The sequence below is a fragment of the Tachypleus tridentatus genome, chromosome 10, assembly GCF_004210375.1.
Source record: "Tachypleus tridentatus isolate NWPU-2018 chromosome 10, ASM421037v1, whole genome shotgun sequence".
Classification (NCBI taxonomy): Eukaryota; Metazoa; Arthropoda; class Merostomata; order Xiphosura; family Limulidae; genus Tachypleus; species Tachypleus tridentatus.
In genome coordinates, this window is record NC_134834.1 from 128337926 (window position 1) to 128359905 (window position 21980).

General features: G+C 34.7%; 1 protein-coding gene across 1 annotated transcript in view; it reads right to left on the reverse strand.

Annotated features, from left to right (window-relative positions):
• Nucleotides 1–16757, reverse strand: part of LOC143228501 (glutamate receptor 2-like) — a 28236-nt gene extending 11479 nt beyond the window's left edge. The window contains exons 1-7 of the mRNA XM_076459751.1: nucleotides 16727–16757; nucleotides 16040–16143; nucleotides 14255–14530; nucleotides 12450–12590; nucleotides 3286–3489; nucleotides 2589–2954; nucleotides 323–455 (exon numbers count right to left, since the gene is read on the reverse strand). Of these exons, the coding sequence (XP_076315866.1) occupies nucleotides 323–455; nucleotides 2589–2954; nucleotides 3286–3489; nucleotides 12450–12590; nucleotides 14255–14530; nucleotides 16040–16143; nucleotides 16727–16757 (1255 nt within the window). The remainder of the gene's footprint in view (nucleotides 1–322; nucleotides 456–2588; nucleotides 2955–3285; nucleotides 3490–12449; nucleotides 12591–14254; nucleotides 14531–16039; nucleotides 16144–16726) is intronic.
• Between the last annotated feature and the right edge of the window lie 5223 nt (nucleotides 16758–21980).

Genomic DNA, 21980 nt, shown 5'->3' on the forward strand with positions numbered 1-21980 from the left:
ATACTATTGGTACAAGTACATGGGTAAATGATAACTGTTCTCTGGCTCTTTCAGTTGTCGACAGGTATCAATGAAACATTACCACAGTGTTGAAATTTACATTATGTAATGACATGGAAGAATTAGCTCCATAAATTGGAAAACATGACAAAATATTCTCTTGTCCTAATACTTTAGCACAGGACTATATACGTTTCCGTAATACAAATTCTTCTCTGATACACAGTATTACACTAATCTTTCTCTGATGCACAGTACTTCCCGTACATATGTTTCCCTTATACACAGTAAACACATACCGTTGCGTAACACCCAGTATTACCTGTTACAAGGCGTTCCGAGGTAAAAACAGCAGCTAGCTTAGCGGTGTAGGCAGAAATTAGTACAACGTTGGTGAACCACCAAACCCGACGACAACTCGGGCTGGAAAAGTTGATGAATCCAGGATCAATAGTCTAGAAATGAAATGTAAATCTCTTTCATCAACACCATCTTGTGTATTGTAGAAAAAAAAATCCACAAAAAACAACAACAACTAAGCTTTCTAATTACAACTAAAATAAAGTGAAATGGAATAGGACTTTAAGGAAGACGGTCCGGTAATATCTAATATATAAGTCAGTTGTCTGTTGGTAACGTTCGTCTCTGTCATTTAGCAAGAAAACTGACCTATTATTATAGCCTTGAGCATGCGTATAATACATCGAACGTTCACAAAAGCTGGCATGAAAACCACTCTTTTAGATTATTTTATGTTTTTATTAATGCATATACATAGCTTGACGTACACATTTCAACATTCTTGGTGAGTTTTAAAAACATCTAAGTTAGAGGCTAGTGACCATAACTGGTATGTTTTTTTAGGTTTTCGTGGAGTTTTTTGTTGTATTATTACTTCTTTCGATAAATCATATTTTCTTTCTTCCATACGTATTGCCATAAGTTTTAATTAATGATAGCACTTGAAATTATTCTTTTTAGGCCCAAACTTTGTGATAGAATTTTTATAATAAACCTTAAGCCTTTCATTTTTGGATGCTTCATCTTTTTTTCAGCGTTTAGAAAAATACACACTGCATTTTTTTAACAAACCTCTAACCCATCATTTATTGAAGGGTCGGGCAAGGGTAGTATACAAGTATATCTGTGTCTTGATTTTACTGGCGTAAAATAAAATGAAAATGTGCGATAGGCGAATACTAAGTCATTCTTTACTTTATGGTAAACCATTTCAGGTTTACAAGCACGTCCCTTCAAACATCCTGCTGTTAGCCTTTCTCCTGATGTCCACATATTTTATATCTTCCATCTACATCTTTTCTGGCTTTTCTTTCATCTTCTTTTTCTAGATCGTGGTCTCGGATGTATTCAAGAACGTGTTACCAATTCGAATCCCTCATTCCTGATAAACTCCATCTTTCTTTTCGTATTCGATATTAAAAGCACTTTATAACCTTTATCGTTTAAACTATATCTCCAACTGCTTTTTCAGAATTTTACAACTGTACTAGAATTCAAAGGCCTTAATATGGCTATTTTATTCACGAGTTAGTCCAATCTTCTCTAATTTTTTCATTACAGAGGTTAAAGCGTCGTCTCATTCAAAAAACAATATAACACCCATCAATTACAAAGTTCAAATCTGCAATGTTTAAAATGTTAATTACCAAGTTCAAACCTACGATGCCTACAATATTCATTACAAAATTCAAATATAAGATATCTAAAATCTCCATTACAAAGTTCAAACCTTCAGTGTCTAAAATGTTTATTCTTAAAGTTAAATTCTAAGATGTTTAGAATTTTATTACAACATTCAAATATAAAGGTTCCAAAATATTCATTACAAAGTTCATTTTTTAAGATGTTTAGAATATTCATTACAACATTCAAATATGAGGTGTCTAAAATGTTCATTACAAAGTTCAAATCTAAGACGTCTAGAATATCCATTACAAAGTTCAAACCTTCAATATCTAAATTGTCTATTACAAATTTCAAACTTACGATGTCTAGAATATTCGTTACAGAGTTCAAACCTGTGATGTCTAAAGTGCCCATTACAAAGTTAAGACCTACGATGTTTAAAATGACCAATACAAAGTTCAAGACTATGATGTATGAAATATCAATGAAATTAGATTTAGTTTATTTACCTTTCTACTGAATTATATAAACATTCATTTCAGTTGCAGCGATGGTATGATCATAGAACTACTTACATGAAGCAGTTGAAAGATTAAAAACGTAACCTTGATCCATTTAAATATTTCTGTTTATATTTATAACCAGACGGATCTTTCGAAACGTGAGATCTATTCTGAAGTTACGATGCATAGATAAATTAAAAATCGCTCAATTTAGAGTTTACGGACGACTAACAACAAAACTGAAAATCAAGTTAGACTTTGATTAATTGTGTAAAAACCGCTTTCTTTTCCACTGGCCAGTATAAGCTTGTATTGGAATGTAGCTACGTATCATGATACCATTTCTGTTATGGTGATTACATTTTTTTTTCGTGTTTTCAGATAAGAAATGTTCTTTCTATTCAACAGCAACAACGTAACAATACAAAAGCTACCTACCTGATTAACCAAAGACGAGAACCCTAACCACAGGGCCTCAGATAAAGGAATACCTGTTGCTTGATTCATTTTGGCCACTGGACAGTGACTTTTGTGGATCGAAGACAGCATCCCTTTTTGGTAATTGTCAGGAGTAAAGTTTTGGCAGAAGTATGTGGCTAAAGAAGCTCCAACCGTTGAAATAATAATCAACATCCACAGTAACGTATCGAAAGGAGAAAGAAAAGCAAACAGTGTATTGGAAACCTGTAAGTTTCTTCGTGGAAGTAGAATTGTTTGACCCAAATCGAAAAACGGTTTGGTAAAAGTGATGACCTTCTCGCGCTCGTGACTAATCGTGAATGAAGTCACAGCGATATCCGCCCTCTGAAATACGGAAAATGAGGAAATCGTCACAGGTAAGCAATAATATATACTATTTCTCACTGTTTTCCTTAAACTATACAAAATATAAAACCTGGATTTAGTATTCAGTTAAATAGTTTTAAGGAAATCGCTTACTTGTCAGGAAGCGCATGGAGGTTCTGAACCCTATATAGCGAAAAATTTTAGAAGTAATTCGAATACATTGAGGATTATGTGTCTACATGTATAGAAGCTAACCGATTGTGAGAACTTCAGGTGTTGTTTTTTTTCTGAAGTTGCAACTCATTTACAGATAGTAAACAAAAAAATAAGTAAATGCTATGCTACTTACGTCATCAAGTAACTCCTTTACTAGTCCGTTCCATCGTTTGGTAATCGGATGTTTACGACCGTATTGCCTAACTTCATATAAAGTATACTGGAAATTGAAGAGTGTTTGGAGTTCCATTAGAAGGTCCATGCAGTAACCTATGTATCGTTGGCTCTGAGGATCTTTTGGGTCGTATTCTTGATTTTTCATGACAAACGGGGGTTCCTTTTGAACAGGAATAAGACAAAAGAATCATTAAATATTGAATCATATTTCCACACATTTATGATAGTCAATTAGTGTTCTCATTACGGTATTTTACTATTCATTAAACCCAGTATACAACAGACTTTATTAATAACACAAGAGAAACTTTTGCTCACGGTTTTAAAATTTCTGATACAACATATTTAAAGCGTAGCTTACTCATATGGAATAATTTAGGGCATGGATTTGCCCCTATGGTAGAATTCTGAGTTGGTGAGTCGGGTTCAGATGTGTGCGATGTCAAACAAATATTCCCCGTACTTTAAATTGTGGATACATCATAAGAGTGACGGTCAGTTCCTTAGTGTAGCTGGGTTGTGGAGTGCTGTTGAGGCCTAACACGGTGTGAAAGTCAGGAACCTCACCTGTAATCGGCGTTCGTGGGTTCGAGTCCTGTTACCGAACTTGCTCAGCCTTTCAGCCGTGGGGGCATTATAATGCTCAATCAATCCAACTTTTCGTTGGTAAAGAGGATCTCAAGAGTTGGTAGTGAGTGTGTTCGACTTTCCTCTAGATTATCACTTATAAATTACGAACTGCTAGTGGAAATAGCCCTCGAGTGACTTGACGTGAAATTCAATGAAACAAAAGGTTGCTATTGACTACCTGATTTTTATTTTGCCAACATTAGTTCAACATCATAGCTGACGAAAGGTAGCCTTAAAAGTTTTACCATGCATACAAAATGCAGACGAAATTTCTATGTTTTACAAAACTTATTTATATGATAAGTACATCCACAAACTTTTTATATGGCAAGGAAGCCTAACCAAGTTCGAATTATGTTTTTAATGAAATGCATAATATTTTGAGTATACTATCTAGGACGTTTCTTTACCTGTACAATAATTGCAATAAACTCACACAACTTTATCTATAATGAAGGATAATCCATGCTCGTCCTATACAGTTGTTATTGTGGGGGTTGGGGATCGCAGTTTTCTTTACTGTTGTTGGTAACTTTTTACCCCAGCTAGGATGGGGAAAAGAATTAACCTCATCACAACTGCAGGTTATTAGTTTAATAGACTTTAGTGGTTAGTTGCCATGCAATTAAAAATCCCTCGAATATATATTGGCAGAAGGTAAGTAAATCTATCACAACTATCTGCGACCTTATTAGACTTGAATGTAGTTAACTCAATTTTAGCAATACAGTAAAACCTTCATATTTTGGGGGGAATTAAACCTCTAACGCTCGGCTGTGTCGTTGTTAGATTTACTACTCTAGTTTCCAGTTGGTTTGTTGTTTTTGACGGCTATTCGCATAGAGTTGCATATGGATTTCGTACCTTAGCGGTCTCTAATTTTAAATAAATAGAATAGATATTTTGTTTTTGAATATCGCGCAAAGTTACACGAAGGCTATCTGCGCTAGCCATCCCTAATTTAGCAGTGTAAGACTAGAGGAAAGGCAACTAGTCATCACCACCCACCGCCAACGATTGGGCTACTCTTTTACCAACGAATAATGGAAATGATCGTCACATTGTAACACCCCACGGCTGGAAGGGCGAGCATGTTTGGTGAGATGGGGATTCGAACCCGCGACCCTCAGAGTACAGAGTCGAACGCCTTAACCCACCTGGCCATGTCGGGCCTAAAGTATAATAGAAAATGGCAGATAGATAACAGCGCCCACTGTAAATTCTTTCATCGAATAGTTGTATTTGCTCTTTAAAATATCCAAGACACTAAAAGTGTAGAGGGCAATTTTTCGTTTACGGGACGTTAGCCATGATTTATATTTTAGCAAGTTAACCACTAGCTCACACCTACTATTTTTCAGATAATCTTATTCGCATTGAGAATAACTCCATGTATGACAAGCTTGGTGGAAGAGTTTTCATGGTATTTATTTTTGTTGATTATAATTCCGAATTTATTGCGTATATCTGTTATAAATGTGGTAAACGTTTAGTCACATATACAAGTCTGTTGTAATAAAAAACAACAGATGTGTTAGAAACGTATTTATAGTCAAGATATGCTTGTGAATTGACAACGTCAGTCTGACTCACAGTCTGACAAGTCAGAGTTCAAGGCGATGTTCTTGTGAAGAGTAAACATGTATTTTCATATGTTTTCCTGTCAATATCCCTGAATATACTTGATGACGAGAAACCCACTTGAAACAAAAATGTATCTCAGAACAGCTGGTATGGGTATTAACACTATTATTGATAAGTAGAGAACAACGTTTCGACCTTCCTAGGTCATCTTCAGGTTAACAAAGAGAGTTTGCAAGTGATAATTGCCAGACACATGTATTAGGAACGAGAGTATAAACGGGTACGTTGCAAGTGGATGTTAGGTTATTAATTAGCATAAGTATAAGGGGGGTTCCTTTTATATTGGTTAAATTTTGGTTTTAGTTACTGTATAAGTTGGGCTTCTTTGATTTTGCGTTTGTTTATATTTGTTTCCCTACTTAATATCTTGGTGTTTTTTATGGTTATGTTGTGTTTATTTGATTTGCAGTGTTTAGAAACGTGTGAAGGTGTTTTTTTTTGTTATTTGAATCTAGTTTTCATTTTTCTACTTGTTTCTCCAATATAGAAGTCGTGGCAGCTGTTGCATTGTATTTTATAAATTATGTTGGTGTGGTGTTTGTCAGTGTAATGTTTACACAGTATAGACTTTAGTTTTGTACCTGATTTTTGAATAAATTTGGTGTTTACTGAAATGTTGTGTTTTGTTATAAGTTTTTTTCCAAATGTTGGTTATTTTTTCGCTGATGTCGGGAACATATGGTATGCAGCAGTATAAGGTTTTGTAGTTTGTTGTATCGTGGGATTTACTGTTGTTTGTTTGTTGTTGGTCTTAGTGTGTGGGTATAATTTTTCCAGGGTTTTTTTTGAGGAAATTTGTTTATGTTGATGAAGTGTTGTTTTATTTTGTTGATTTCATCATTAATTTTATCAGGTGAACATAGTTTTGTGGTTATGTTTATTTTGTTTCTCAATATGTTGAGTTTTTGTTTTGTTTCATGTGGTGAATCCCGGGAATGTATAATACAGTATGGGTGATTTTTCTGTGGATTTCTGTTTTGAATTGTGTATCAGTTCTAGTGATTTTAAGGTTTAGAAATGCTGTTTGTTAGTTTTCTTGTTCACAGGTGAACTTAATGTTGTGGTGTATCGAGTTAACGTGATTTCAAAAAAAAGTGTGTGTTCTGTAGATGTAAATCTAACAATTGTATCATCAACATACCTGTACCAGTATAGTAGTGGGTGTGAAGCTGAATTGATCGCTTGTGATTCATAAAAGTGTTGGCTAGAACTGGTGACACGGGATTCCCCACACTTAGTCCATTTATTTGTAGGTAGCTTTAATTATCGAACATAATGTTAGTTTTGGTGGTAGTGTAAGGGTTGCTAATTGGTTGCTGGAGATGTGTATCAATGGGTTGGGGTCTTGGATATAAAGTTCTAAAGCTGTCTTGCAGGCTTTAGTTGTTGGGACTTCTGTGAAGAGGGAGATTACATCAAAACTGGCCATTAAGGTTTTATGATATTGTTGATTAAGAATAGATTTAAAATCAAAAGAGTCGTTGAAAAAGGAGCCAGATGATGTTACATATTTAGAAAATGCCCACGATATATATTTACCGAGGTTGTAGTTAAATGATTCGTAAGTTGACATTATGGGTCGTAGTAAGGTTTGGGGGTGCTGTACAGTTGAGGTGTGCTTGAGTCAGTCTTTCGTAGGTAAGAATAAATGTTTTCTGAGATTGTGTTGGGTAGTGGGTCAGAGCACGCTCTGACAAAGGAACAGTAAGGCGCTCCTTCCCTCCGCTAGCCCATGGGAGGTCCTTGGGCAAGACCGAGTACCCATTTAGCCCCCCGTGTCAGGGTTGGCGATGAAGTCATGGAAGGCAGGTGGTGGATGAGTGCAAGGCAACTGACATAGTGTCATTAATGGCGCAACACTCAATCTGGCCAGGCAGATGACTCCAATCTAAGGAACAATGGCTGGGCAGAACGGTCCTGTATGGACACTGCTCCTATAGCAAGTAATTGCAACCTACTATAGGTACCATTTTGCAAAGAAAAACCTATGGCAAGCCAAACTAAAAAATATGTCAGATAACAGCGTGAATGGGGTTTCCAGAACTTCGGGAAACTCCTCGCTCGGAAGGGAAGTCATATGCGACAGGTGACATCAGACTGTCATCAAGCGACTGTCAGCAACAGAAAAACTAAGAATTGGAGCTTGGAATGTTCGAACAATGCTGCAAAAGGTAAATTAGAGAACATTAAAGAAGAAATGAGAAGAATGAAGACGAACATACTCAGATTTTCGGAGGTGAGATGGAAAGAGGAGCAGGCAGTATAACATCAGATGAGTTCACGATTCTATACTCAGGAGGTGATGACCATCAAAGAGGGGTTGGCATAATATTGGAAGTGGAATGCAAAGGCCCTGAAAGGTTTCTGGTGTGTCAACGATAGAGTCATGGTTCTAAAACTTAGTGGAAAACCATTTGACATTGGCATTATTCAAACTTACGCTCCAACTGCAGACAAGGTCATGACAGAAATTGAAAGATTTTATGAAGACATTGAAAAGGCAATGAAACAGCTAAAATCACAAGATATTAACATCATTATGGGAGACTTCAATGCAAAGGTTGGAAAGAACAAAATAGACAAAACAGTGGGACCATTTGGAATCGGAGAGCTAAATGAAAGAGGAGAGAGACTTGTTGATTGGTGCAAAGAGCATGACATCGCTGTAATGAATACTTGGTTCAAGAATCATCCAAGAAGATGTTGGACATGGAAAAGCCCTGGAGATAGAGTGAGAAACCAAATTGACTTTATCTTGATGAAAAAACGATACCGTAACTCCATAACATCATGCAAATCTATGCCAGGTGCAGACTGCAGCAGTGATCACATCCCAGTCGTAGCAACCATGGTAGTCAAACTGAAAAAGTTAAAGAAATCCAAAAAAGAACCAAGTCTACAACTGAACCTTCTAGAAGAAGACGAAGAGCTGAAGAAGAAATACATCGTATGTGTGAAGAATAAATTTGATATCCTTGACAGTTTGAATACTGCTGAAGAAAAATGGCAAAAAATGAAGGAAAGCATCCACGAAGCTGCTAAAGAACATATTCCTACTATTAGAAAAAGAGTAAAGAAAAAATGGATTACTCCAGAAATCCTTAATCTAATGGAGGAGAGAGAAGCTAAACCTAATAAGGAAAATACCAAAAAATAAATAGATTTGTGAAGAAAAAATGCAATGTTGCCAAGGAAGAATGGATTAACACCCAATGTACAGAGATTGAAAATAACAAGGTAAAAGACAGCAAATATATGCATAAGAAAATTAGTGAAGTGACAGGAAAGACTCCATCAGCAAAAACAGGATGCTTAAAATCTAAGAATGGAGAGATCTTGATGGATAAAAAAGATATACTTAACAGATGGTCAGAATATATTGGGGAACTATATAACGACAACAGAAGCCAACACACATAGAAATAGACACAGAAGGCCTTCCAATTATGCCTGATGAAGTGGAACATGCAATGAAGAAGATACATAAAGGCAAAGCAGCTGGTTCAGACGACATATCTATTGAACTTTTATTAGCCCTAAAAGAAGTGGGAATCCAGGAAGTGACAAAACTACTGAACACTATTTATGACACGGGTGAAATACCGGAAGACTTTAAAAAATCAGTCTTTATTGCATTGCCGAAAAAGCGGGAACAACTGACTGTGAACAGCACAGGATAATTAGTCTAATGAGTCATCTTACCAAGGTTCTTTTGCTCATGTCTAGAATGAGGAATAAGATAAGACCAGAGATTTCTGATACTCAGTTTGGATTTATAACCGATAAAGGCACTAGAAATGCAATTTTCTAAACATGCTCATGGAAAGATCACTGGAAGTACAAAAGGATTTATATCTATGTTTTATCGATTATTCTAAAGCCTTTGACAAAGTGAGTTATGGTGACCTATTCGACATGTTGTCAGACCTGAACATCTGAGGATCTAAGAATCCTTAGAAACCTTTACTGGCAGCAAATAGAGCTATCAAAATTGAAAATGAATTGAGTGAATATAGACCAATTGAAAGAGGGGTGAGGCAGGGATGTGTATTTTCACCAGATCTTTTTAACTTATACAGCGAAATAATCCTACGAAACATCAATGAACATCAGGGAGTCAAAGTAGGCGGATGCAATATCAACAACTTGCGCTACGCTGATGACACAGTCCTCATTGCGGACTCGAACGAAATCTACAGACTCTCCTCACAACAACAGTAGACGAGAGTGAAGAAAAGGCTTGCAGTTAAAGGCAAAGAAAACAGAGTGCATGGTTATCTCAAAACAATCAATTACACCCACATGTAGCATAACCGGCAAGGACGTGAGAATAAAACAAGTCGAAAGCTTCAAATACCTTGGATATACTGTAACATCAAATGCAAAGAGTGACACAGAAATAAAGAAAAGAATTGCAATGTCCAAGGATACCTTCTATAAAATGAAGTCCATATTCACAAACAGGAACATAACAAATGTCACTAAAATTAATACCTTGAAATCATATGTATGGTCTGTTCTCTTATATGGCTGTGAGAGCTGGACACTGAACAAAGATACAGAGAAGAGATTAGAAGCTGCTGAAATGTGGTTCCTTAGAAGGATGCTAAAAATATCATGGACTGAAAGAAAAACAAATGTGGAAGTCATGGAACTGGCAGGATACAAAAGGTCCCTCATGAAAACTATAAGAAAGAGACAAATGGAATTTCTAGGACACATCTGTAGGAAGAATGGGATAGAGAAACAGATGCTATGTGGAAAAATAGAAGGGAGGAAAAGCAGAGGGTGTCAAAGAACTAAATATGTCAACAGCCTCAATAACTATGTCACCAAGAACTCAAGAGCAACATCGAGTTGATAAGGAGGATTGACAACAGAGAAGTCTGGCATGCCATGGTCGTCGATGTCTGCCGCAGATTTGACACATGAAGAAGAAGAAGAAGTTGGTATTTTTCATATATAGTAGTATTTTGTTTAATTGATTTTCATGTGTTTTGTTGGATTTATGTTTAGTAGTTTAAATTTGTTTGTATCTGATAAGATGTCCATTTTTTGAATGTATTCATTTATGTTTACTATAACTATAGCATTGCCTTTATAAGCTTTTAGAATTTTGATATAAATTGTCTTGTTTTAAATTGTTTATACAATTAACATCTTTTTGTGTGAGGTTGTTCTTTAGTTTTCTTTTCTGTGAAATTATGTTGATAATTTTGTGTGAAAATTCTTTGAAAAGGTTGTTTAAGATACTGTTTTGAGGTGTTTCAGGAAAATAGATGTTTTCAGTTCTGTCTTGAAAAGATAGGTTGTTGGTTGTCGGTATAATTGTTATCGAAGTTGAATGTCACCCTTTAAATGGTCATAGCGTTGGCACAGGGTTAGACTTATTGAATTTCAATATAAATCTTGTGGAGATGAAAAAACCTCAGATCTTAAGCATTTGTGAAGACTAGAATTTCGTTTCAAATTAAGTTCAAACAAAGAAATTGGATAATAATTTATAGTAACTTGGAAGGTATAGTTTACAATTGATTATCTGCATTTGTCCTTAGCTTTCAAAAAGCACCCACTGTCTCAAAAATAAATGTTTGTGTTTATGGGACGTGAACCATCAGATTAGTAGTTCAACACACCAATAAACCACTGTGTTTTCTTTTTTGTAAAGATTTCCTTGTTCTATAGTGTATAGAAATACTGGTCTTTTTATTTCTTTTATATTCTCACTTGTGTTTTTACGTGATTAATTTAATTTTCCACGTTTTACTAGGCTTATTAGAAGTGTTTAATATATTGTTATATTACCTCATACACGTTTTCATCAGTTTACTCTTTTATAATAACCAATGGCACAGTGGTAGAATCCGGGTTTCGATACACGTGGTGGACAGAGCATAGAGAGCCTATTGAGTAGCTTTGTGCTTAATTACAAAGAAACAAATACAGAAGTGATGTGACCTTATTGGACTTAACTCAGGTTGTTAGGTTCTATGCATACATTGTGTTTTTATTTATGTATACATTTTATTATTACTACTTCTTTCAGCTATTTCAAATGCATACAATTTTCCCATTGGTTTCTGAGTAATTATTATATAAAAATTAATAATACACACAGAAGACATCTTGTTTTTTTCAATCTTTTTTACAAAAGTTCAAAACACTCCAGTTAAAACTTGTTCAGATCGATTTTTTTAGGAATTAGTTTATCTGCCCATCTAACATAATTTATCGAACTTCGATTCGCTCGTGTGCATAATACAACACTCTACAGATTGTATTAAATACTGGATTTTATTAAACTAGTGTTTGTTTGGTTAGCATGCTGATAATTTCCGGACTCAAAGCTCTCACTGTCACACATGTTGTCACAATCTGATACATAAATTAGTCCGGATTGTTAAACCTCTTATAAAAAATAAACAAACTGCGTAATTCTATCGTTTTTCTCACAAAAATATATTTTGATATTTTAAGGGGGGAGGACTGATGAGCAAGTGACTTGGATTATATATATACATATAAAACTCAGTGACGCTTTAACATTTCGAGGAGGGGAGCTAAGTGTCAGTATCATCTTTAAGATAGTAAGTGAAAGTCCTTTAGGTACCAGTACCACTTCCAAAGAGTTGAATTGTAGTTGTTAAACGCTAAATATTTTAGTTTTAGTACTATAAAATATTTATGATTTATATGTTATTATACTGAAATAACATTCACCTCTTAATCAGCTTAACGGTGTTAACAATTCTCTGTTTGGTTCCGTCTTTGGTTCTGTTTCAAAAGTCTTTTCGTTTTATACCATTAATGTCTCTTCACAGGAAGACGATAAAAGAGGAATCTTACCTCAAGTACTACAACACGAATAGTTTTATTAGTTAATTCATACACAGCGTCGCCTGGTGGGGACTTGATCTCTCCGGGAAATAATGGTGCAGACGTGATTTTCAGCTCTTCGAAACCGTGGGACATGGTCCAGTTTCCAATCTGAAAAACAAATAATTACAGCAACATAAATATCATTTACTTATTGTTATTCATTTATTTATTGGACACATTAAACTGTGTAATATGGATTATTCGATGGCTTTAAAAACTATATATATATATATATATTCACTTTGGGCGATTCAAAGGCATTTTTATTTCCGCTAGTAAACACGTGAAGAACAAAGTTTGTATAATGAACATTAATAACACAGACCTACAAAGTTAAACTTCATAAAAATTACTTTAGATCCAATAACAGATTTTACATAATTTGGCTACAGAGATTTCGAAAATAATGTTCTTTTTTTATCACATATGGACGTTTTACAAATCGAGAAGCATAAAACCCTTACCCAGATCAAATTATTATTTCGTTTACTATTGTAAACAAAAGTCAACAAAAATACAAACAAACTGAAGACGAGAGGAGAATATTGATGTTAAATTAAAATCCATTCTCATTTGTCGTGGTATTTTGTGTGTAAAATCTACGTCTTTTAGTCTTAAAACTACATGTTGTGGTATTTCTTTTACGTGTTGCATCTGAGCATCTCATTTCATTATATATATGTAAAACGCCTGGTTTGAGTTGAGAAAATTTGTATGTAGAGAGAGCGAACAACGTTTCGACCTTCTTCGGTCATCGTCAGGTTCCCCAACATAAAAATTTTCTCAACCCAAATCAGGCGTTTTTACACATATATTTTTCTCTACAAGTGGGTTTTCTCGTCATCACTGATTATCATCACGTTTCATTGAACATAATTAATCAGCCATCATGCTGATGTTCCTCTTTTATTCATGCCTCCTTTCCATTTTCCTGTTGTTTTGGTGAAACCTTTCTTTTTGTTTTTTACTGATGGCACCCAGATTTTCAGGGAAATGGTCAATATATGAGTGTAAGAAATGAACTTTCAAGCTCATATTACAACCCAACACTTTGAATTAATCAAGCACGTTATTAATAATATCATTGTAATCTGGATTCTTGTTGTTTCCTAAAAACTTGGAATCACATTTTTAAGGTAATATACGTTTTTTTAAACTTTTTTCATTATCTTTCCGAACTGTTTATCCAAAGACAATTTCCTGATGTGAGGCCGAACAACGATTTACCACAAACATAACAAAATATGTTTGGATCATTTACACAACTTCTTGTTGCCATAGCAAAGAATAAATACGACTAAAAAGAAAAAGAAAATAATATCAAAATGCACACACAAACAAATACTATCCAGAAATGATAAGTAATGTAGCCTGTTAATCGTTCATATATTAACGGTGTGCTTCTTATGGGTTCTTGAAAGATCAATAAGACTTACGTCGCTATTGGTCTAGAGAAGTCTATAGCTAGTGGTTGTCAATATTTTAAATATAAAATATGACCCGATTCTAATAAAAATGATCTTTTGTGTAAAAGTACGTATGACTCTTTGTGAAATAATCTGTATGTGATAGGGAAAAAATGGATATTATTTTCGGATTCAGCATACAGAAATTATTGAAGAACATACATAAATCTCATAAAAATAAAACCGTCGCATGTCACTGAAAAGTTTTTAACGCTTTTATAAAAACACATTGGTTCAAGAAGTCTTTAAAAACGCTCGGGTTATAAGGTCTATATCATTTAACATTAAGTTTTTTAATAGATTCACCTCAGTAAATCCGGTTGTTTCAAGGTTAACCAGACTGTAAGCGATGTTTGAGTAAAAGCCAAAGTCGTTGAATTCCAAGTTTCCTTGAAGACCTTTTACATTTTGAATTTCAAGAATGGATCGAAAAAGTTCTTTGCCGTCATTCCAATGGTTCACTGTAGCATTGGAGCATACGCCAGGTGGAAAAGAAGGAGCACTGAAATGTTGATGGGAAATCAGAGAGTGAAGCCCATAGGCAGCTGCAAGAACAGCATCATATACACGGGCTGCAGCGGGCTAAAAAACAGTTCAAGAATTAACGAAACATCTCTCTCTCTCTCTCTATATATATATATATATAGACACACACAAAATATTTACGACTTTTGTTTGTTTTCATTCAAGTCTAACTGAACCGAGTTAAGTAACACAATGAAACGTAAACTATTGAACCTGCATTGTATTAAGTATGTTTAGCCTCCAGATGGCTCAGCGGTGAGAGCACAGGCTTATAATGTTAAAATTGGGATTCGATACCCGTAGTTGACACAACACAAGAAATCCATTTTCTAGCTTTTCGAACTGTTTGTTTATATGACTATTTCTCACATGTGTTAGGTAGAACAAGTCCTAATATATCGATGGCGTCATCAGTAATTCTTCGTGATGAGAAAAGGGTTCGCTTGTAGCCCTAAGTAAACCGTGAACCTGTAGCAATGCAACATGTGCTTCAAGGAAAGGTTGAATTGAAAAAAAAAATAAACATCAAGAAACGAAAGTGTTAACGATTTCTTTGTTTATTTAATTTTGCACGAAGCTACTCGAGGGGCTATCTGTGCTAGTTGTTTCTAATTTAGAAATGATAAACTAAAGAGAAGGCAACTAGTTGACACTACCAACCTACAGCTCAAGAGTTGCTATAATCGAATGTTACAGTTGGCCTTCATATTATAAACGCCATGTTTGTCAGTCTTTGCAGTACTAGAATTAATATTTCTTGACCATCAAACCGTGATTGAGGTTCAGTTGCACCTCACTCTTCCCAGGAGATGCATGTGCATTTATTTATAAAGTCCAAAAGAAACAAACAAACATGTAATCATGAGAAGGATCAGGTTATGCGATAATGCATTGCAACTACTAATAATATTGGAATTGATATGTACGGATAAGACACATTTTTAAAACCAGAAGCATCGTAATACGATAAAATTCTTCTACGGGTCGGGCATGACCAGGGGATTAAGGCGCTTAACTCGTAATCTTAGAGTCGCGGATCGAATCCCCGTCATAACAAACTTATGTTCGCCCTTTCAGCCGTGGGATAATTATAATGTGAAGGTCAATCCCACTATTCGTTGATAAAAGGTTATCCCAAGAGTTGGCGATGGGTGGGGATGGTTAGCTGCCTTTCCTTTAGTCTTACATTGCTAAATTAGGGATGGCTAGCGCAGATAGCCTTCATGTAACTTTGCACAAATTGTTTAAAAAATCCTCTAAAAAACGTTCATTTAGAGAGCAAAGCCGTACAATGGGCTATCGTACTGTGCATCCAATACAGGTATCAAACTACTAATTTTGTAGTTTGATTTGGGCTACAAGATGTTGGAAACTGCATGTTCGCATTTACTTAGTTTTTAATCATTACATTTTAAATTTTTTTGGTCTACCCCGTATATTGCACATGCTTTTCCAACAACTAAGCACATATAACAGCACATGCTATTGACTTTTTGACTACAGCTCACAAGTCTTTTTACCACAACCATGTTACCGTAACGAACGGAATCAACCTCCTTCACTTACCAGCTCTGAGATATCGACAGTTCGGCGAACTTTAACCTCTAAATCTTGCTTCATTTTCTTCAAGAGAAGATTTTCTTGAAGTGATGGTTGAGTACCAATGATTCCTGTCAGATAATCCGGAATCTTCCCATTTGGCTCAAACAGTGCCTGACCGCCCTAAACATGAAGGTTGCAAGAGTGGCATTATTCACGTTTGCAAATTATTTATGCTGAATGTTTTACAAATGGGATTATAAGTTTTTTTGTACACAGACAACTAGCATTTTGATCATTATAATAAACTAATTAAAATATGCACTTACTAATCGATAGTTTCGTTTATGGATCTTTTAATATAAAGTAACCATTGGCTGTATATTAAAAGCAAAATCAGTACATATTTCTTACACACTAACCATTGCAATAAATGAAGAAAAATATACCACTCGGTACAACTCTAAATTTGAGTTTCAAGTAAAGGGACTATAATGTTAATATTATAAAGTATTCTGTTATATTATTTTAAAATTTTATTGTCTTTGCTAATGTAATACATAATTTGAAATAATTAATGTATGAAAACATTAAATTTTAAATGCCTAAGAAACTTTGTTACACACAAAATAAATTCAGTAACTCAATAAAACAACTCAGTCCTTTATAAGAAGTTTTTAAGTTTTATAAATTTTTAACAAACTCGTCACTTACCGAGAGAGTAACCCCATCGGTGACAAGCCATGCCCACCCCTTTTTTCAGCATTCCTAATTGGTGAGCTTGTCTAAGGATGACTTTTGCGTAGTCAATGATGCAATGTAAGGTAACTATTCGGACACCTTTCCCCTAACATAATAAATATATAATTTCTCAGAATTATAATAAAGATCCGTCCATATTGAAAATGATTATAAAGTATAAAAATACTTGTTCTAAGAAAAAACAATCCTAGACAGGTACAAGGGTATGTATTTATTCCAGACAGTTTGCTCCAGGATATTTTAAAAACATGTTATATTATATACATAAATCACTTTGCTCGTAGACTATCATCGCCTTTATCTCTCTTCTTGTTATTTCTCTTATTTTACTGTCCCGTAGCAAACTGGTATATCTGTGGTCTTACAATGCTAGAGTCCTGGTTTCAATACCCATCGTGGGCAGAGCACATATAGTCCATTGGGTAGCCTTCTTCTTAACTACCAACAAACAGATTCTTTCATTTTCCAGCTGTAAAAGATCGATTAAATTAAATGTGTATCAGTATGCAGGATATTGTAGCAGTCGGTGATCACTGTTCAGCACAGATGATGCGTGCAGTGATTCAGATTGAGTTAAAACATACTGACTCCTGTGATTCTCTTTTTAAAAAACATGTTTTGGACAGAAGGAGAGAAACCCTTTTCAGTAAAAGATAGATGTGGTGGGAGGAATAATGGTTTAAGCCAAGCCTGGCCAGGTGATTATTGTGCTTGAATCGCATTCTGTAGATCACAAATTCTAATTTTGTCCTACCAAATGTGCTCTCAAATTTAGCCGTGGGGACATTATAATGTCACAGTCAATCCTATTATTCCTTGGTAAACGAGTGGCCCAAGAGTTGACTGTGGATGATGACGTGTATCTGCTTTCCTTCTAGCCTTTCACTGCTAATTTAGGGACGGTTAGCGCAGATAGCGCTCGTGTAGCTTTGCAGGAATACTCAAAACAAACTAAAACCAAACCAAAACAGTGGTTTTTATGAGTGAATGTTGATAAATAAATATGTAAATATGTAAGTCTATTCACGGAACTTGGTTGAAAAAGATAGAAAAGTATTGATTTCGCTATCACTAACGGTATATATAAAAAGAAATATATGTAACAAAGCCATATTGGACTATCTTCTGTGCCCACCGCACGGAATCAAACTCTGGATTTTAGCTTTATAAGTCTAAAATTCTCGCAGATCTATTGGGGACACATAGTAATGAAGGGTATAAAAACAGAAATAAACAAAAGTATATGACTTGATCAGTTAATAGATAAAGTGAGCTGATTTGTTCAATAGATGGAATTGAAGGAAAAGAGAGACAGATAAAAAGTGGTAATATTTAAAATAAGTCAGATGTGTGCAAATGATGTTCTTAGCTAGTTAGTTTCGTCAATTTGTTATTAACCTGTTATTTATTGACCTGTCATTGTGTCGTCTTATAGTATAACAAACCCACTTTCGATAGGTCACAGTTGTACAAGTGCTACTGTACATTGAAGCAGTCAGTGTTGGACTCGAAATTCCTGTGCAAAGTATTTCAACCTAATTATCTATTGAGTTCTTTTTATTAACTATAAGCTTGATACTTACCCTGATATCTAGCAAGATATCAGTGACATCCAGGTTCTCAGGATCCTTTGTTTGAATAAATGTTTCTGCACTGACCACTGCGATGTTTCTAGAGGTCGCTATTCGCTGCAGCTCAATCAGTCCGTTTAGTCCTAATAATACATCTAGCTCTACAGTTCACATGTTTACTACCAGTTTCAAAAATATCAACTCTTGACACTAATAAAGATCGTCATTACAATATAACAAAGATACAAAAAACAAATATACCGTCGCCTTTGTGAGAATTTTCTCAGAAGAATAGACAGAGAGCAAACATGCAATCTTTATTTTATCTTATCTTCCGAAGATAAAAGATACACCTTCTTGGTCTTAAAATTATGCTTCAAAATTCTGATTAATTGTCATGAACAATTTGTATAGCATTGCATAAAGATAGTGAAACATAAGAGTTTCTTATGCTTCATAACGAGTTTAGAAACTAATGTTATTTAATGAGTGACTAAGTTTCATGTATATTGTAGCCATTTTGACGATCAGAATAATTGTTATCAAAATATACGAAATATAAGTAAGCACAATGTTAAATCTTTCGTTTCTTCAAGAATATTTCAATTTTCTGTAAATTTCTTTGTCAGTAACGTAGCTAATATGTTGAGTAGTAATCTATGTTCATTATTGGTTTTCACTTTGTACACCAGATCTTCGTCACTGAGATTCGTTTAGCTTGTACTGTAGCGATGTTTTGTCTGAAATAATACGAAAGTTTCAATACGTAGTGAGGTTAGCTACTTGACAGGGAAGTTTTAGTGCGCGAGGATATGCTGCAGATGCTGAAAACAAAATAAATTCCAGTTTTTACGAAGATGTGAAAATGTGATTTGGTCATTTCTTAACTCGTGTTATGAGACTTGAGTTTATGATCGAATCTCGAACTAGATTCAATGTTGACTTTTTTCCTAACAATCGCTGTTTCATCTCTCAAATTAACGAAAAACTGTTAGATACGTTTACTACTTAGTTATTGCTAAAAGCAAAGGGTAGGAAAAAACGACTTGTGCGAATTGTATATATATATATATATGGAACAAAAATAACTTATACTGTAATATTAATTTAATGTATCTTTAAGAGTCCTTGACAGAGTCGTAGCTAGGTATTGAGAAACGGGCCTGTGTCCCGATTCTATTTGACAATGCCCTGAATCTCCAGTTAGTATTTTGAAAAAGTGCAATAGAAATCAATGGTCAACATCATACTGGGGAACTAAAACTTCCCGCACCTATGGGCTCGAACCTCAAATCTTTTAAGTGTCCATTGACGTCTCTGATCTTTGTGATACTAAGACCCATTTTCGTAAAAGAGAATACAGATCTTCACGTAGTTGAGTGTCCGAAATGTGAGGCCTACTTGCACTTTCCTATGATTAAGATCTGTTTACAGCTCCGAATAGCTATAGCTTACTTCCACTCACCATAATGTTTGAGGCTTAGTTGCGTACTGTAATGTATGAGACCCACGTGCAGTCCATAGTGTTTGTGGTCTATTTGCGCTCTCTAATATTTAAAGTCTACTTACACTACCTAATGTTTGAGGCCTACTTGCACTAACTTTGACTTCTTCTTGCACTACTTAATGTTTAAGACCTACTAACACTCAATAATGTTCGAAGCCTATTTGCACTATCTAATGTTTGAATGCTACTAACACCCCTAATATTTGGGTGGCCAACTTGCACACCTTAATGTTTGACGCCTACCTATACCCCCTAATGTTTAAGGTTTACTTTCACTTCATAATAGTACCTTTCGTTTTCTTGGTTCTTCCTAATGAAGTTATTTTCAATTAATATATAATTTTGAAAATAAGACTAATGTTAAATATTATTAACATTCCTATGTGCTATGCACTTTTATATTTATTTGTACAAACTATTAAACTTTAAAGTTTAAGGGTAAATATTCTTTTTTTTGTTAGAAACATTTTCATCTGAAGTGAATATAGTTAGCCTTACCGTAATCCGTGCTTTCTGCTATAACAGCAATAGCTTTCCATTTAAACTTCAGCATGAAGGTGGTCAAAGCTGCCATCTGGAAACTGTCAGGGGGGCGTCATTTTGATTAAAGAAGGATAAGGAGACTGTCCAGCTTGGGTAAACGATAGGGTAGGGTCTGTTGCAGTGGGAGCCAGATGAGGTACTCGAAGATTTCCTATTGGGGAGTGGGCGACTTTAATGTGGGTGGAACTACTGGGCCCTATGATCGTTACTACGTTCTGTTCCAAGAGGTAACAAGCTAACGAAAAATAAGAAACAAATAGTTCAATGCATTCTGATGGTGATTGAAGCAAGTCCTTTAATGTGCATATTTGAAGATCTTTTCTATGACTACAAACAAAACAGGTTTTAACAGTAGAAGTATATAAACCGCCCAATAATAAAATATTCCTCTCAGCCAATTGCACGACTTGTCTCATTGCTTTTAATCCATCTATATAATCTCATTGTTTCTGTATGTTAGAGAGTGAACATAATTAGTTCCAGATATACACCTCGTTTTCAGGCAAACATAGAGAAGGAAAAAACGAATGCATCCAATTGGTTAAATGGAAGTATAATATATCTTAGTTAAAATGTGGAATAAAAAATACGGGAAAAGTTAAATTGAAAGTGAGTAAGGCAACAACACGTGGACAACGTTTCGACAAAATACCTTTTATTGTCTCGATGAAGAATATTTGAACAAAAGTTTGATTGCTAATTTTTCTTTTCCTTTTAATGATATTTTTCCTTCCAAATATTATGACACTGTTGTTGTAGTTATTACACAGAACAGTGCTTGTTGTATAAACTATTAATGTGATATTTTTGTATAACTATTTGGCTTAACACAAAATCGAATCTTGGATCAACAGAAATTTTCTCCATTAATACACGCATTATATTATTAAGTACGGGAATATTTAATAGTAGCGATCGACAAGGTTTCCAAATAATTTATGCTGCAAAAACAACAACAACACCTTATTCAATTCCGAAGCGGAAAATCGGTTATTAAAAGTATTGGTTACAATATACAATACTGTGCAAAACTGTTAAGTCAGAAATTAGATTTCAGGCTATTTTCAAAGAACAGTGGAGGGTCAAACATTGAAAGTTTATTAATCTTCATATTTAGTACAACGGAAACTCTGTAGAATCCTTTACAAATAATAGACAAATCACTAGATATGCTTTAATAGTACTTGTGCCAGTCTATTATTCCATCTAGTTTGTAAATATCAGCCAAAAAAATACCCTAAACGATCGTGCTGCCTTCCTCATGTTTCATGATAGGTGTTATGTAATGAGGTAAGTATCCTTAACCTTTCTTCCACCGGACGTATATAACCCACGCTTTGAACCAAATATTTGAAACTTGGACTCATCCATCCATAACATCTTTTTTCCAATCATCAACAGTTCAGTTTTATGCTTTTTTAAAACAAATTTCAGTCTCTTGACAATATTTGAAGATCGAAGTTAGAGTTTTTTAACTGTTACACGACCAAATAAAATTTTAATGGAAAATAGGAAGCATTAGTTATAAGTAGAATTGTTATGAGAAGTATCCAATAAATGATGAAATAAACAGTACAAAAGATTT